Genomic DNA, 18,429 nt, shown 5'->3' with positions numbered 1-18,429 from the left:
CGTCCTGCTCCTCACACGAGCGTGCGGAGCGCTTGGGCGCGTGTATTTCTGCCGTCTCACTTGATTAATTAAGATCTGTTTCAATCACAACACAACCACTGCTGCGAACACACTCAGACCGCTGGCTTCAGTGCCCTAGATGGACTCAAGCACCTTCCATCTCATCAATATCCAAAACACGGGCCACGGCAGAACCACTGGGGCCACCTGCTCCCGGGCGCGCTTGCCCGGCTCGCCGTGTTTGTGGTCCAACAGAGCAGAGCAGACAGCCACGCCGGGCACCTGCAGTCGTGGCCTGCGAGCAGCAGTGCAGCCGCCGCTTTCACCCTTCGCCCTGTGTTACCCGGGCCTCCCTTGTTAGAAAACCCTTCTGGAGCGTCAGATTTTCCCCAAATACGGGGTTTTGTTCAATACAAATGTATTTTCAATAGCAAAGCTTTCCAAAGTAGTAAGGCCTCCTTTTCTCAACTTAAAGAAATAATTAAGTAGGCGCTTTCACCTCGGTTCACGCCAAGGCACCGCGACCGCGCCGAGGAAGCGCCTGTTCAGGTAGAGCAGGTATTTCCCAAGAGCCAGGACACCCGCCCTGCCGGGCCGCTCGCACGGGAAGGGCAGCGCACATCCAACCCCGTCTGCACGCGGCCGCGCGGCGATCCCGCAGATCCGCCCGCCGGCTCCCGCGAGGGGAAGGGGCCCTGCCGCGCCGCCTCACCGCAGAAACAGGAACACCAGCAACTGCTTTTGTCCCTCATCTGAAACTCAGGGTATGGGCTACTGTGTTCCGAGTACTGGAACTGTCAAACTTACAAAAAAAAAAAACAAAAACAGATGATTAGCAACCAAAATCAAGGAATGCTTCTCAGGTCCCGTTTCTTCCCACACACTCCTCAATTTCCCACAGAAGATGAATGCAATCTAAGCTTAAGCACACTGTGACGATCAGGAATGTAACACAGACGGTGCCTCCTCCTCGAGCACAACCACCTCCCCTCGGCCTCTTCACTCAACGTCATTAAAAGGATCACCCTCAACAGCCCTTGCTCTAGTGCTACCCGGAGGGGAGAAGGGAGCTCCAACCAGTGCCACCTCGTCAAGACTTTGAGATCAGAACTTGTTCATACAGGGCCTGCCAGTGAAATGGCATTAGTAGGTGGCGCTCGGAAGGAAACACAGAAATGGCTGTCACCAAGAGTTGGGATTTGGTTCCAGTCCTATACGGTACTTCACTGCCAACTGTCTGTACGTTGTCTTCTTGCCCTCTCCCCCTGAGAGACAGGGAGCTCACAAAGCAGACGATACTTAGCAAAACTTCCCCTGCTGCAGGAAAGCACCGGCTCCGAGAGCTGGGTATCTCGCGAAGATTTTATTCAGTCAGCAAACACAAACCCAACCCTCAGGTGATCTCCAAAGTCTCCATCTGTGCAAATTCAGCTAAGAAACAAGCTGCGAGGACTACGCATTTGTCACAAGAGCAAGGCAGCAACACGTGATATACATTGCCATAAGAGCAGGCTCTTCCTTGCCAGTAAGTCTGTTCACTCTGAAGACATCCAACATTCACCCAACTATCCACCATCGAGAACAACCTCCAGACAGGGGATTCCCAGGTGTAGCAGGGCAAACAGATGCTGCCTTGCCTCTCCTACGCTCACAGCACACATCGGAAGTCAGGCGCAGTCAGGAACTGCAGTTTCTTGGCTATTTTCAGTCAATTTAAGTGTTGTCACAAAAAGAATCACAGGGTAATTTATATGGGAAACAACCCCCTGTTCCAAACGGGGCTAGCTGCAAAGTCAGAGCAGGTCACGCCAGGCCTTGCCCAGTCGAGTCAGAATATCTCCAAGGTCACAGACTCCAAACTTCCTGGGCAGCCTCTTCCAGTGCTTAATCACTGCAGCATTTTTAGCCTGCATTTAATTGGAATTTCCTTGGCTGCAGTTTGCAATCATTGCCTCTTGCCCTTTCACTGTGCAGCTCAGGGGAGAATCCAGTTTGATGATCACTGCAACTCCCATCCGAGAGCTGAAGACAGCAATTAGATCCCCCTCAACTTAACCTTCTCCTCTTCAAACTGAAGAAATCCCATTGCCTTCCATTTCTCCTTAAAATTAGCATTCAATCAAAAGGCAGCAGAGCCAAAAGAGGATGTGAAGCCCTCCCAGATGCTCTCTGGATGGCCTAGTAAAGCAATCGTCTTCAGTGCAACATGCAGGCAGGGATTTCACAAGCTGTCAGCCCAGGAACAACCGATGCGAGGACCGGCCACACACCCTGTCAGCAAGAGCCGAGCTCCGCTTCTCCGGGGCGATTCCTGGTCGGGAAAGACGCCGGGACACAGACGGGGCAGTCCCTGAAACGCCCGGGGACGCCAGGATGAACCAAGCTAGCACTAAACACGCTGCTGTTCTGGTCACAGGGTCTTGGTCTGCTGTCTCAATTAGCCATTTTGGAAAACTCACCATTTAAGAGAGCCAATTGATCTTTTAGGACAAGTCACATGAAAAGAATCACTAATTACAAAGATCTGCTTTAACAAGACACTTATTTTAATCCTTTCTCTTTTGGTATGTTATGCCACAATTCTTCATTTAAGAAAGGTGTTTTTTCCCCATTTTTCCTGGTATTAGTGAGTTCTTGAGGCTCTAACATGTTTTGGATTCCTACTCAATTCTTGCTTCCAAGCACTCCCAAAAGCTCAGCAATAAAAAAGATCAGCAATGAGAAAGTGAAGGAGTTAAATCCATTTCCTGCATGATACGACTAGAATTCTTTAGCAACTGTGGAAACAATTCAGCACTTCTAATCAAATGGTTAAAAAAGTCACCGTCCTTGGAAATGTTTGGCCCATAAAGCTATGCTTCTTCTATTGGGATGATAATAAAAATTCACTTCATTTATTCACTTGTATATGTTGGATTGAAATAAAATTATCTTTACACATTCTTGCTCCATTTAACCACTGCCATGAACTAAAATGTAATGAATTTCATTATATTTGCAGCACAAGCAGCAGAAAGCACACTGTTTTCCCAATCACACTGAAAAACAAAGAGCTTATACAGCTGCATTCTCACTCCAAGGTATACTGTGGACTTTTTTAGACATTAATTTACACTCAGAGTCAACCGAGCAGTCTAGGAATCCGAATACTCTGTGCAGGAGTAAATAAAATACCTCACACACACTGCAGTCTCTGAACAAGACAGATTGGATCAAACAAGACAGCTCAGTACAATTACCTTTTCTTTCCAATTTTCTAACATCCTGACTTCTCAGCCATGAGGTGAACCGAAAGATTTTGAAAAGATAAAAAACTGACCCCGAGATTTACAAGTACCCCTTTAAGATGATGCTCCCATTACGATTCGTTAATTTCCTACAATCTATTAAATAAAAGAAACAGTTCCATGAATGCTAAAAAAATTCAGTCAATTGAGCATAATTCCTGGGTGCTGCCACAGAATAGATAAGCCATTTAGTTACAGTAAAAAAAAAAATTAAAAATCGGGTTGATAACTACTTTAGAGCTCAGCATAAAACAACTTCAAACTTTATGCTTAAAAACCCGCACTATTTCCTCTTGAAAAACAAACAGGGCTGGGGGAGGTGGCAAGATTTAAACTTTACATATGCTTGAAAGATTCACTTCCTTTTGCATGAGGATGGAAAGACAAGACGTTCCTGTTACCAAAATATTCGGATTCTCAGTTTGGCAGCTGACTGTGCAAAAGGTACAAAACGACGACACTGCGTCTGTACCCGAACAAGGGCTGGACGTAGACAATTTTCTAAACCTCTAAAGCTGCACAGAACTAATGTGCTCGCTGAGTAACAAGTTCAAAGCGACACCGAGTACCCTGCGCACGGTGCAAGACACAAACACCCCTGCACTGGATCCGCACAAACAAATGTTTAGAGCTGTTTATGCCTCAAGACTATGATTCAATACACAATTAATACTTTCACATTAAAGTACATCCACATGTGACACTACTGCCATCTAATTAAGTTTCATTTTTAAGAAAACACCCATCACCCTCAGACTGGATGAGCAGGCATGAAATGTACCACAGGATGGACTAGGTCTGTAGAGCTGCAGCTTATGGTTTCAAACACCAACTATTTTGATAAGCCACGTAAACACCAGCCTCGCAACAAAAACACTGACCTGCCAGGGGAATTACGCTGTGCTCGTACCCTAGTCCCCCTTCAAATCTCTGTAAAGCTACTTACCCTAAAAACCGTCACGCCAGAGCCAAGACGCGTGATTAAATACACTGCTCTTGGCTTCATCGGAAACTTCTGAGTTGCAATTCTTGGTCTTCTAACGCCATTTGGGCCTACCAAACGCTGAAGTTTTCTGGGTTTATTTTTTCCACTGCACACAGTCCTCTGGTTAGACCAACTACAGTCTTTGAATAGGCTTTTTCTCCTAAGTTTATAAAGGACATAGGAAATATCTGCTTTTAAGCATAACTCACTTTTTTTGTGGATGATCTTAGTCCGACGGAACCCGAATCCTCCTGTCCTGGTGTGTGATCGGGAGCAAACACTGTGCATGGAGAGAGATTATTTTTAGATGCCGTATTTGGGAAGCGGAGCCCTTCACTTCCTGCCGGCTCCACCTTCGAGCGCCGCAACGCACTCTCATTTCGATTTCTAAAGCCAGGATTTCACAACTTCTGCTACCCAAGACAGGACGGCGGGACGGGCTGCTGGGGCGCAGAAACGGGAACTCGCTGCTTGTAACTTCGCTCTAAAAATTTTGTTGGAATACGACGCTGGTCTTTGGGGGAAAACAACAACGGCGTCTTCTCCTACCGCAATTATGAAGAGAAGCTTAAATATTTTTATTTATAACGCTGATCTTCCCCATAGCAACGGGATGTGAGCGGGGCATTCCCAGCGTAACGAAGTCGCTATGGCAACACGGTAATGATGTCAGAGCGATCACAAAGTTTGTCGCACTTGGGACGGGGCGAACTGCACGGCTTCCAAAAATGCAAAGCGGAATGCGGCATTTCCCAGCGCACGGGGCCGCGCTCGCAGCTGCCCCAAAGTTGCCAGAAATTCCATCTTGAAGAAAAAAAAAAAAAAAAATCCTTCGGGACCTGAGGAAACTCCTATCACAGGCAAAAATTAATGACATTTCAATGCATTAGGGAGGAAAAAAAAGCAGAAAAAAGGCAACAAAAACCAAGCAGCGAGGTGTTTCACGGCAAAGCCATCAACTCCCCAGCAGCCCGTGCCCTCGGTTAACTGCTCCTGCACCTCCACTTTGAACGTTGCTACCGAAAGGACAAAAATGGGAAAAGGCAGCAGAAACAGGAAGGGAGGCCGGGCACCGCAGACAGGCCTCCGCAAACGCAAGAAACAAGTATTTAAAAAAAAAAAAAAAAAAAAAAAAAAGTTCCCTTATCAAGTCACTGAAAGGAGGAAAAAACACAAACAAACAAACCCCGCAGTTTCCAGAATTCACCCTTCCTGCGCGCGGCTCTTCCCAAGTTGCAACTCAAGCAAAACCCCCCCGAAACCGCTTTCCCGGCCCGCCAGCACCGACCCCCGGCCGCCTCCGACCCCCGGCCAAACGGGGCGGCGTTTTGGGGGGGTTTCGGTAAAACGCGGCGGCCCCGTCGGCGGCGGCCCCGACCCCCCCGCCCCGCCGCGGCGGCTCCCGCGGGCCCGGCGGCCTCGGGCCCCGCCGCGCTGCCCCGCGGGCCCGGCCGCAAGATGGAGGGCGCCGCGCGGCCCCCGCGCCCCGCTCACCGGCCGCTGCCCCCGCCGCTGCCCCGGCCTCGCTGCTCTGCGCGGCGGCGGCGGCGGCTGCGCCCGCTCCGCCCTCCCGGCCGCGGCCTGGGGAGGAGCCGGCGGCGGGCGCGGCGGGGCGGCCCGGGGAGGCTGCCGGGAGGGGGCGCCGCGGCCGCCATGTCGCGCGCGGAGGCGGCGCGGCCCGCGGGGGCCTCTGGGCGGTCCGGACCGCGGCGTCCGGCACCGGGGATTTACACACACACACGTCCTTAAGTAGCTGCGTTAGTGTCTGCGCGGTTATTAATGTAATACATTGTGTGTCTTATATGTAACGTGTGCATTGTGCCTTATATATGTACACTTATGTGTTATATACATGTATCTTAAATATATAGCTATATTAAAATATATCTTATGATATCTAATTATAGAGCTACTTATGTTTGATATATCGATATATAAATACTGGCAGCTTTGCGTATGCATGTGCACATCTCCATGTAGTTTAGAAGTCGCGGTGTGGGAGCGCACCCGGCGGCGTTACCTGCGGCAAGGAGAGATGAAGGGGAAGCCGAGGCCGAGCCCGGGGACCCTGTGGCCGCGGGGCCTCGTCCCTGCTGGGAAGGGTCCGGCGCCGAGGAGGCTTCGGGGAAGGCCCGGTGCTTGGCTGGGAGCAGGGGGGTTCCTGCGCCGCAAAAGGAGCCGTTTCGCGCAGCGGTCGCGGAGCCCCGTGCAACCGACAGCCGTTGTGTCCCCATGGGAGCCCTGCTGCTCCCCCTGCAAACCGGGAGGTAACGAGGGCCGGGGCCACCTGCCCTGCTTGGGGACCAAGGACCCACAAGCTGTCACGGGGGCAGCAGAGCTCCAGCTGCAGCGGGTACAACCAGGCGAGTCACTGCGCTCCATCCCAAAGCCCCCTGCCCTGTGGTGCTGCTGCCCACTTACAAAACCTGCGGGGCTTGGGCAGATTTCCTGCGTGCCCAGGTATAAGACAATAGCATTTTGCATCCATATTGCCTTTTATCCAGAAAAAAATGCTAAACATGCTAAACAGATGAAGAAACAGACAAACTGCTTAAATGATTTGTCCAAAATCCCTAGCGGGTGAGTACAGCTGAGAAACCCAGCTCTCATCCTCCACTCCAATCAGAACAAATAGTGCTTGTCTGCGTGCACAAGATGGACAGTGCCGAGGAATGTTGCTTCCAGGTACGAGTCGGGGATGCTGATATCGATCTGTAAATCCCAGGTCTTTATGTCTCAAGTCCTAGCAAGATACTTCTTTCCCTGGGGACCACCATGCTGGGAGAGAGCAAGTAAATCAGTTTCTTAATTTGTATAGCTGCAGGCAGGTTCGTCTCCGGGGAGGGATTTCCGCATTTTCTTTCTCTGCTTGACAGAGCTTGCACTTGTCAACCCTCGTAGCATTATACAAAACCTCTCCTTTTGCAGAGGCCATTTTATATAGATGGATCATGAGCCATTAAGGATACCTGAAGCTGATGGCTGAGCTGCCTCTATTTCTTCTAAATTGCAACATTTTGTTGTTTAACCTGAAACCTAGGCAGCAAATTACTTTTAACAATATTACTAACAATAGTTAGTAAGAGGAGGCTATATGCAGAAAACATGCAAAGACATTTTGAAAGTTGTAAGTTAGTAAGAAAGAAATCCATTCCTATGGATAGGAGTTGCATGAGGAGACCTTGCTCCTGCCACTTTAGAAACTTCAATCTATTTGAGGGTAAGTACTTTTCTGATCAAGTCTGTCAGAATACATTTTAGTCACAGATTTCATTTAAAACTAAAGGTTTAGCACTTTGTCTCAAATATCAGTGCATCTACAGCTTCTTCTCAGGACTACTGACTGAAGAGCTGGATTATGCACAAGGAACTGTGTACTTTTATCCATTTCAGAGGTTGAGGATCATCTCAAGTTTCAAAATAATAAGGGTCCAGACACACTCAGGGCCTGATTCAGCAAAATAAAGGGCTTATTTCATGTCTGTTTTCAGAAGGTTGATTTTTTTCCCCTAGTTTTCTGCAGGTTTGAATGCAAGCTGATAATACTTTTCGCTGAGTCAGACTTTGCAAGTACATGAAGTTAGATCTGCATGAATGTGAATCTCAGCCATGAAATGATACATTAAAAAACCTAAATGAGAAGGATGAAGAAAGATCCCAACTTACCTGCCGTTGGTGGTAGCTGCAGTTAGTACCTAGCAGGTTCAGTAGGGCACTGATCTGAGCCTTCATGCTGCTCTACACACCACTTTGTTAACAGAATAGGTACGGCTCCCTAAAACCTCTATAGATGGAACCTACTCCTACATGCTATGAATTCCTGTCTAATTCATGCCAAAAATATCCCATGTTCCATAACATTGCAGTTTATTAAAAAATTGCAGGTGGTCTTGACCCTTCTACTCAAAAATTCTACATAAAATATCTCCTCTGAAACCCCTTAACTAAACCCATTGATGCCACTAGATTACACCAGTGCTTCACTTTTCCTGGTATGTCACAGCACTGACGAACTGGGTGGAAAATATGGTTATTTCCAGCAACTGCACTGGGTTACATGGCGGTTCATATAGACAGATGAAAATGAATCATAATCCTCTAGGACATCATTTTTCCAAAATAAGAAGTGCCCGATTGGATAAATTATCACAGTTCAGCTGATGTAAATATCTAGCTAATACTCATTTGCTCATTTAATGAAATCCAGAAACAATTTCCAGTCTCATAATGAGCGTGGATTCCAAGCTGGTAGGATCACAAGACCAGAGAACAGACAACACATCACCAGTACATTTAAATGAAAGTGCAGGCTCATAAGACATGATTATTACTGGTATTTAATGCAGAGGTGCCGACTTCATGAGGATCGTGGTCTGAATGCCTGAACTTAGTAAATCTCCCAAAACAGGATTTTTTCCTCTCCAAACCCTGCCTGGGAAGTTTTCACTGTAGCCATGAAGTGACCAGAGGAGCAGTGTTGGCTGCAGCAGCGCAGCACGAGCCGCAGCTTGCAGCGTCGCAGGAGCACCAGCGCCAGCGGCCGCGGTACCAGCAGCGCCGCGAGCGCGGCGGCGGCGATCCCCGCGATCCCCCGGCCGCGGGCGACGCTCCAGAGGATGCGGCGCCCTTGCGGGGCTCACGCCATGAAGGGCAGTGTAGGACGCAGCCGCGCAGAGCGGAGCGGGGCAGGCGGGCGAGCCCGGGCTGGGGGCTGGTACCGGAGCAGAGGCTGCTCTGCCGAGGGCTCTCGAAGCTGCTGGATGATCATCCCGGTGAGCCGGGAGGAGAGGGAGAGCTGCTCCAAGGCAGGGACTGGCTTCCTACGGGCAGAGCTGGGCTAGCGCTGGAGCTCAGAGCAGAGCCTGGGGAGCGAGCGCTGCGTCTGGCACAGGAGAGGCTGAGCCCCAAATGGGCTGCAAGTGCCAAAGCCTTTTCCAGCTTTGGACCTCAGCAAAGCTGCCTTCAGCTGTGAGTGCAGAAGGGCCAAGGAGGTGCCAATGGGATTCCTGTTTGGAAAAGCACCACAGAGCCTGGCCCTTCTTCCTCTGAGTTTTACAAACCACAGGATTGTTTCCACATTACCTAGTCCTGATTTCTGCCAGACGGTAGCTGGGCCCTTCCCGCACTAGCACAGCAGCATCCGAGGATCAGGGCAGCAGAACCACGAGCTTCCCAAGAGATCCTTCCTGGGGCCGAGCAGGAAGGGGAGGCTCCGGGTCGGGGTTTATAAGGACGTCGGTGCTGAGCGGCCTCACCTGCCGCAGGAGCTGCAGCCCCCAGGGCCCGGCTGTGCCCTGGCCTGGCGGCCCCGGCTCCGTGCGGCGTTCCCTGCTCCGGGCCGGCAGCACCTGCTTCACCCATTAAACGTTTGCCCTGGGCAACCGAGTTCACCCAATAAAACGTTTGCCCTGGGCAACCGAGTACCTGCAAGGCTGCACTTTGTCCCCAGCAGCGTGACCTGCCGGGCCCCGTGCACCGTCCTGGCCCTGCCTCGGAGCCGCTTCCTGCCTTCCTGAGCGCGGAGCGCGGCAGGAGGCGGCGCCGGCAGCGCGGACAGGATTTCCTGGGCAAATCCAACGTGCAGCAGGGCAGGGAGCCGAGCGGCGAGGGGCTCTGCAAACGCTGCGGTGGGAGCACCCGCATCCCGCCCGGCCCCCGCGGTCCTGTCTGCCGCGTGGGGCAGCGGCGACGGAGTCAGCAGCGCTTTATCTCCCCGTGCCTCGGGATGCGCCATCCTGCCTCGTGCGAAGGGCAGGATCCAAACGTGTATAAGTGAAAAATAAGAGCTGTAGAATAATAGCTGCTTCCTTCCGGCAGCGCCTCCCTGCAGGCTGCGGGCACCGGCTCCGGCTGCGCTCGGCTCCGCTCCCTGCTGCCTCTGGCCCCATGCGGGTGCCGGGACCGCACGGCTCCCCAGCTGCACATCCCAGGGCTCCCCCCTTGGGAATCGGCTCCGTCTCCCTGGTGCCTCCCAGCAAAGGAGACCTGGGCACCCCTCCATGCTCCCGGCCGCCTTCCCCTTTGCTTCCGTGCACAGGAAGTTGCTGCTGGAATATGTCAGGAAGCCGCTGCAGCCTCTTGCCAAACATCCCTTCTCCAGGGACCGCAGCCATTCCCAACCCGTGGGCGACGTTCCCAGCATGCGCATTGCCAGGAGAAGCCTCTGCTCCCACCTGCGGTGGGATTACGGCAGCCCCGGCACCAAATCCCGCTGCTGGCTGCGACCGGCAAAGCTGGAGCAAATCCCTTTAAGCCACTGGGGCCGCCCTGGGCTTACCCGGACAGAAATGGCAGCTCTATAAATACGAGCTGGGCTCTGTCACTGGACGAGGGGTCCTCATCCCACAGACGCGTCGCGGAGCTGCTCCCTGTGCCGGGAGCTTTGGAGGGAACGTGGCAGGAGAGAAACCCGAGCGGGGAAGGGCGGCTGGAGGAGCAGGGCACATCCAGGCGGGACCCCAAGGGCAGGATCAGCGGCTCCCGGGAGGAGGGCGAGGGAAGAGCAACGTGCACGAGTGTCTGGGGCAGGAAACCAGCCCGGGAAGGGATGGAACCGAGGAACAAACCAAAAAGCGAGGAAGCGGAATAGGCAGGGAAAGAGATGTGGGAACCCACCTGGGAGAGCGGTGAGATGGCTGCCTCCTCTCGGGGTGTTTTGAGCCCCGCGAAGCGGCTCGTCCCGGCCCTGTCCCTGGCAAAGGCCCCGCTGCAGCCCTGGGCCGTGCACGAGCAGGAGCACGTGGGACCGACAGCCGTACAGGAAGCATTTCTATAAATCTCTGCAATGCCTTTAGGTCTCCATCCAAAGCCCAGCAAAATCCTTGGGGATTTTCTACCAACTTGGATGGGTTTTGGACTAGGCTCCTTCCCTCCCTGCATGGCATCGAACACCCTGGTACCGTCTTGCACCATCTGGGTCCATGGGCTCTGTTCTCCCCTTCGCGTACGCGTTCACTGTGCAGCAGGGCAATGAGCTGCCCCGGGGACCCTTCGATCACAGCACCGGGACGGGGCAGTGGAGGGACACGATGGGGGGATGCGAGGAGAGAGAAGCTGGAAAGGGGAAAGCGCGTTATGGGGAAGCACTCACATATGCGCAAGTTAAAGTAGGCAGCAAGGAACAGGGGAAGAGCGGGGCGGGCAGCAGAAGCACGAGAGCGCGGCCTGCGCGGGACGAGCGGCCGGAGGCGGCGAGGGGCAGCCCGTCCCCGCGAACAGGCGTTTTACACCCTGCGCAAACAAACACGGCAGTGGCCAATGTCAAGGCACACGATAAGATCATTTTTGTGGGACCCTATTTGTTTATTTATCTGTGCATCTGTGTGTCCCGCGCGAAGAAACACTTTTTGCAGAATCGTCCCTGCTCTGCTCCGCCCCAGCACGCAGGGAGCCGAGGCCGGAGCAGGAACGTTCCCTTCCTGATCCTTATCGCCAGGATGTAGGAGGACCCTCGGGGAATAGCTGCGAGCGGCTGCTGGAGCCTTCCCAGGACCGAGCCAGCGCAGAGCAGCCGTCGCCGGGTGAATCCGCGGAGCGGCCGGACCCCCTGTGCGGCCACGTCCCCGAGCCGGGCTCCGCGCGGCGCCCACCGGGTCCTCCCCCAAACGCAGCCCCGGGTTCCTGCGCACAAACTGCAGCTCCCAGGGATGCCCCAACGCAGGAGCAGAGCCAAAAGCGCCGGCCCCGGGCACTGCTCGGCGTTGGGGTGTTGAAGGGCCTCATGAGCCGTCAATCCCCGTCTCCTGCTTGGGAGGGATGGGGACACGCGGAGCCTCTGCCGCCGGAGCGCGTTATATTTGGGGCAGGAAACAGATGGTGCCTGTGGGAGGAAGCGCCGGAAGGACGCGGGGAGCACGCGGGGCCGGGACGCTCCGAAACACCCGGCTCAGCCCCGCGGGGCACCCGCAGCGGCCTCGGCCGGGGACAGGGAGCGCCTGGCCGCGGCGGGACGGCTCTGCCACCTCCCGGCCGCTGCTGCTTGTCCCGCCTTTGCTTTCACTGTGCTCTTCCAGAGAAAAGAAAAGACAAAACCAAAAGGAAGCCCCAAGTAAAAGCAATGAACCCAGTTCCCGCCAAGCAGCGCCCTTGGCCCCCATGTTGCCCAGAGGCTGAAGGACCTCAGGGAGGATAATCCATTGCCTGGCCCCGAAGCAGGAGTGGGGAGGGGAAGCGTGAAGACGCTGACGGCAAGAGGATGCGGAGGGACGAGCCGTGTCCTGGGGCTCGGGGACGGGAGCTGCTCCAGCACAAATGCCTCCCATTTTCCACAGCACCTCGGGGAGTGGCAGCCGTTACATTTAGCTGAATTTAGGCAGCTCTTTCCAGAGCAGAACGTGACAAAGTCTCATTTCTTCCTCGCTCCCAGGGCTGATTTCACTTCCCCGTGCCGGGTTTAGCCAGCGAGCTGGGTGGAGGCAGCGCTGGGGACCCTGAGTGTTTCAGGGCTCTGCGAAGGGGGCTCCCAGCCTGACACGAGCTCCAACGCGTGTCTCTTGTCCCGCTTTTCTCTGGAATGGGAGAGGATCCTTCCGTCGCGGTCCCGGCGGGGAGGAGGTGCCGCAGGCCGCGAGCAGCTCCCCGCACGCGGGCGGCCGCAGCCCCTTCCCCGCTCCTCCCAGAACACAGCTTCGTCCTATAGCAAAATGGCCATGGGGACCCGGGGCCCTTGGGACGGGCTCCGAGTGCGGAGCAACATCCTGCTCTCCAAGCACTGCTGTTCCCTCTGCCCCGGGTGTTGCACTGATCTGTAACAGAACGAGGGCACCCACTGGTAAAGGAAAAGCCATGGGCACGCGGCAATAGTGTTCTGGCAACACGAGGAAAACTCTGAGGAAAGGGAGTTTCTCAGCTGCTTCAGGGCCTGCTTGGAAAAGTACATCCCAAATCAAGTACAGGCTTAGAACTCAGCTAAACATGCTGCTAACGTCCCTTAAACTGTTGCATTTCCTACTGTGTCTACAGAATGATTATCTCAGCTGATAAGCAGCAGCTTTGCACGGTCAATTCTGACTACAGTTTTCTTCTAAAACCGTGACTAAGAGGAGGAAGTGCCAAAAATACTTGTTGCAGGTTTTTGGTACATAGGTTTGCGGTGGCTTTTCTCCCCTGAATGCTACAACTTTCTAGAGCGCTCCAACGACCCGAGGCTGCTGCAGGGGTGCTCTGAGCTTCCGAGGGAGATGTGGGCGAAGAGGCCGGCATTTTCTGGACACTGAGACGTTTGCAGTTCCCCAGCAAGGCAGGAGGCCGTTGGCTGCAGGAGCCCTGAGGATGTGAGACTCGGGAGAAGGTTTGTGCCGGGCAGAGGCGCTGCAGCCCGCAGGGGCAGTCGCCGCGGCCAGTGCCCGCGTGAGGCCCCGCGAGCCCTCCCGTGTCCTCGCCATGGCCAACAGCAGCCTCGCACTGAGCAGCCTCGACAGCATCTACATCAGCACCGAGTCCTTGATCGCGCTGCTGGCCCTTCTGGGCAACACGCTGGTGATCTGGGTGGTGAAGCTGAACCCGGCCCTTCGCAACGCCACCATGTACTTCATCAGCTCCCTGGCGCTGGCCGACATCGCCATCGGCATCCTCGTCGTGCCCCTGGCCATCGTGGTGAGCCTGGGGATCCACGTCCACTTCTACGCCTGCCTCTTCATGTGCTGCCTCATGATGATTTTCTGCTACGCGTCCGTCCTGTCCCTCCTGGCCATCGCGGTCGACAGGTACCTGCGAGTGAAGCTGCCCATGAGGTGAGACGCGGCACCCCCGCGGCCCTCCCCTGCCCCGGCTGCCTCCAAATGCCTGTCCGTACCCCAAAATACCGACATACCTGTCTGTAAAACCTGGCCCCGCAGAGCAGGGGCCGCGCACACAAACCCGCCCGCGGCACAGGCGGCCACAGCTCTTCTTGGGATGCCCGCGGCCAAGGCAATTGCCAACCAGAATTTGGCCACAGGATGCAGCTGCGGTCAAGCGCTTCAGTCCTCAGGCATCTGGCTCAGCGTGCGGTACGTCCTCAGAGCGGTACAGACTGCTTGGAGTTTCCTTTAGTCATTTAAATATGATTTATATTTGCCTTGGTGGAAAATAGGGGAGTAACAAAACCTTATTAAGGGCTGATGTAAAAAGATGCAAATGGCTTTTTTTCTTTTTCAAAGAAAGGAAAAGTGAATGCAAGGTAGAAACCCAAAGCATAACCTTGAATATGAAAGGGGTTATACCTCTTTAATGCAGAACCTATAGGTTGAAGAGTGAAAAACAATGTGGTTGTACAAGCAGTATAAGTGAAGTAAAAATGATAAAGTACATCCAAGGAAGTTGAGAAATAACAGAGAACTGCTGGAAATACAACACTACTCGGTTAAAAGTCACGGTGAGATCATAATGAAACAAGAAACAAAATAGCTGAAAATAGACAAAAATACAAGAAAAAAAAAGGGGGGGGAGTTAAGGGTAGTTCAACATATACAGATTCTGCTAAGTAACAGTTGTGAAAAGCGGTTGGGCTCATCTTGGGATTCCTTTTCCCAAGGAAAAGGAGTCAATGCTCCCGTGTGCCCCAGCGAACCCACAGTATTTGAACCTGTGAGTTCTCAAACATCCCCAACTGTTCCCAATGCTTCCGCTTAACATGGCCGGTGTTTTCCTCCCCAACAGATATAAAACGATCTCTACAGAAAGAAGAATTTGGCTGGCACTGGGTGTGTGCTGGTCTGTCTCTCTGCTGGCAGGGTTAACCCCCATGTTTGGGTGGAACAACAGAAGGCTGGGAAGCGCGGAGCTGCTCAAGTGTCGGTTTGTCTCCGTCATGAAGATGGATTACATGGTCTATTTTGGCTTCTTCATGTGGACCCTTGTGCCCCTGGCCATCATGTGTGCTCTCTACGCTGAAATCTTTTACATGATTCGGACAAAGCTTAGTCAAGGTTCAAACAGCGTGAGAGGGGCAGGAATGTTTTATGGGCAGGAGTTCAGGACAGCCAAATCGCTAGCTCTTGTTCTCCTCCTGTTTGCAATATCCTGGCTGCCCCTGTGCATTATGAACTGTGTTTCCTACTTTTACCCCAAGTGGCCAATCCCCCAGCACTGGATGTACTTGGGAATTCTCTTGTCCCATGCCAATTCTGCCATGAACCCTATTCTCTATGCTTGCAGGATAAGGAAGTTCAAAAACTCATACCTTTTAATTTTAAAAAGTCATATCCTGTGCAAAAAAACAGAGCCAGGTGTTCTTACAGAGCAACCTATGGACTAGCAGCTGCAAGTCAAGACCAAATGCTGAACTGTCAGTGTTATCAGACTGTTGCTAAAAAGCTTTGCTTCACAAGAAACTCATGGGAAAATACATGTTCTGCTTCATCTGCTGGCTCTTTTAGGCAATCTGTTTTATGATAAGGGCAAGTTTCTCTTACCCAGTCCGATGCACATTGGACATTAAGCCTAGAAGGATCATTTATGATCTCCTGCACAGCTACACCGTGGATAATTCTGCTCAGCGAGTGCAGTGACAAACCCAGATCTTCCAGGCAAGTCTCTTCATTTCACAGGAGCTGCCCTGGTTGATGCATTGCCTCGAGTGCTCCTCGGTAGGCAGGCGATGCTGAGCACTGACACCGGGCAGAAATATTTTGCCCCTGGTTGCTACCTCAGAGCTGTTTGGCTGGTAAAGCCAACGCTTGAGCGCCCTGGGCTTTGGTGCCTCTCCTCCCTGCAGGGGGTCCTGCCAGCTGGGAGCCTGTCCATGCTTTGAACCCGGTCCAGGGCTCACCCCGCGCCTGCAAAGCCGACCTCGCTGCTCTGCGAGCGCGAGCGGAGCCGCCTCGTGACGCGCGGCCGCTGCTCGCGAACCGGACGCGGGCAGGAGAGGGAAGTCTGCGGCGGGAGACCATCGCGTCCGGCGCGAAGGACAACGAGAGCTCTGGGTTCTTCTGCGCTCCCGACTCCCCACGCCGGGTAGAACCAGCCATCACTAACCCCCCAAAACGACCTGCTTTCCTCGCTTGTCACTAGGAGCAACTCACAACAGGAGCGACCCCTCCTGCACAACATATTCCTGCACTTACCCCACCCTCTAATCACCATCTGCTTTCCTGACACCCGAGTTAATCATCGTTTGCTGCAAGTGAAGGTCATCTGCTCTCAGCCAAACCTTTGTGAACCTGGTGAAAAGCTTCTCTTTTTGCAACTACCTGTTACAGAACAGAAGACTACTCTGAACTGAATGTGCCACCCATGTGTCTTTATACATATAGTGTATATACACCCATATGCATGTATATCTTTACATTAAATCATTTCAAAAAGGGGAAAAAATGTGGAGAAATGTCTTTAAAACAAAACACTACTCTTCTTTCAACAATCATGCGTGGGTATGCATGAGCCCCCACCACTGCATTAGGAGTTATCCTGCTTAGAAATGCCAGAAAGGATCGACCGCAGCTTGTGCAGTCTGGCTTAGAGAACACGCTGAAAAGAGGCGATTCAAGGCAAGGATTTTTAACTGCATTTTAAATTACAAAAGTGGTCAAGAAAAGCAGAATAGCAGGGTAATTCTGCTTCATCTATCTCAGAAAGTAGTTAGAAGTGTGGTTTTCCGCTCTTTTAAATAGTATCAGACATCTCGATGTTCTATCTGGTGTGATAGAACATCAGACTGCCATAGAGGAGAGCTCTGCCCTGGTGCCCCGTTCAACTCTGTTAACAATCATGCCAGTGAAGGAAGCCCCTGCATAAGTACAGCGGAGTTTTGCTCCGTAATCTCTCCTGATCGGCTGATGAAACCTCTTTCAGCAGAGCCCAACCGTGAGAAACTTCCTCCTCGGAGGAGCGAGGCGAGCGCGGCGCCAGCAGCGGCTTCCCCGCGCGCGGCCGGACCGCGGCGACGCGACGGAGCGAGGGCAGGGGCTGCCCAGCCCAGCAGGGCCCGACTGACACTTCTAGCCATGAACCTGGGGACACCCAGACACCAACCCCACAGGTAGGTGTGGGAGACGAGCGAAGCCCCACAGCAGCCGTCCTCGTGCCCGTGGCACTGAGGAAGACCAAAGGATCCAGGATGCTCCGGGGAGGCGACTGACGCACACTCAGTACGGGCTGGGCAAGACGCAGTCCAACAGCCGTTTCTGCGTCACCTCGAGTTCTGCTAATACTTTTTGAATCAGATTATCTACTCCAGGATGTCAGGACATCCCTGTCCAGACAGGCTGTGCCAGGTCTCTGCTAACTGGTTGCTGGCAAAGTGAAGCAATAAATGTAAACCGGGTGAAACAGAATTGCCCACCTGTGAGTTTCTGCTGCCATCAAGCGGACGCTTAGTCTTCCTTCTAGGGGAGCTTCTCTCAAGTTTGTTACCAGATATCGACTTCTGCTGGAGGGCACAGAAAGCTGCGAGATCCAAGACGTTTCTCCAACCCGAAACATCTCTCTGGAGGCGGTTACAATAGCACATCAACAGCCATCTGAACCACTTTCCAGAACCCCATGTTCTCAGGTGCCAGAAACAAGGAGGCATCAGAACCCGAGGGGACGGAGGTGTCACGGGATTGGAGCTGTTGAGGCTCTTCCAGGGGTGTTGCATGATGGACAGAGCACTGCACTCCTCAGGTTCTGGACGAGCCAGGCACACACGTATCAACGTGCAAAGAGACCATGCTCCCCTACAGCTGCAAAGACCAAATCACCAGAGGTATCTTCTTCCCTATTCTCTAAAAATGGGGCGATTTTAAACTTCTAAAATACTTGGAATGATACAAACCATCATTTCCACAAGCTTTGACTGTCACAATATGATCGTGCATTTCAGCATGTAATGACACGTTAAAGGAGACAAAGTTGGGAGGTTTTTTCTTGTGACCCACTCAGGAAACAAATTTGCAAAGATTTTATTATCATCACTTCATTGAGCAGAGGGCACATGGGTGTTTTTTTTTTTTTGCTTTTTTTCACTGCCAGCTGTAGCCAGTAACCAGAGGGAAACATGTACAAATGTACATATGCACAAATATGTAAAAAATAGAAAAAAAATAACTTGCTTTAGTTCTGTTCCAAAGCAATAGCAAAAACAAAAAAAAAACGAAAGAGCAATAGTACATTGCAAGAACTCTCAGACATTTCTATAGACGAAGTAATCTATAAAATTAATGATTTGTCCACAAGTGTTGGTGAGCAGATGGGAAA

General features: G+C 52.7%; 2 protein-coding genes across 3 annotated transcripts in view; one reads left to right on the top strand and one right to left on the bottom strand.

Annotated features, from left to right (window-relative positions):
* The window catches only part of RAP1A (RAP1A, member of RAS oncogene family), a 28,516-nt gene extending 23,946 nt beyond the window's left edge, over window positions 1–4,570 (bottom strand). Inside the window, exon 1 of one of the 2 annotated variants that reach the window (XM_088538920.1) lies at window positions 4,482–4,570. The gene's annotated coding sequence lies outside the window, so the exon portion shown is untranslated. The remainder of the gene's footprint in view (window positions 1–4,481) is intronic. The other variant, XM_010216828.2, reaches the window with a different exon arrangement.
* Window positions 4,571–13,653: 9,083 nt separating this feature from the next.
* Window positions 13,654–15,508, top strand: ADORA3 (adenosine A3 receptor). The gene is made up of 2 exons (XM_010216849.2): window positions 13,654–14,003; window positions 14,911–15,508. The coding sequence occupies exons 1-2, from the start codon at window positions 13,654–13,656 to the stop codon at window positions 15,506–15,508; spliced, it is 948 nt and encodes a 315-aa protein (XP_010215151.2).
* The last annotated feature ends 2,921 nt before the right edge of the window (window positions 15,509–18,429 follow it).

Source organism: Tinamus guttatus, unplaced genomic scaffold, assembly GCF_059628265.1.
Source record: "Tinamus guttatus ecotype Peru unplaced genomic scaffold, ASM5962826v1 Tinamus_guttatus_pri_ptg001272l, whole genome shotgun sequence".
Classification (NCBI taxonomy): Eukaryota; Metazoa; Chordata; class Aves; order Tinamiformes; family Tinamidae; genus Tinamus; species Tinamus guttatus.
The sequence above is the reverse complement of the archived record's forward strand: the minus strand, read 5'-3'. Positions and strand labels throughout refer to the sequence as shown.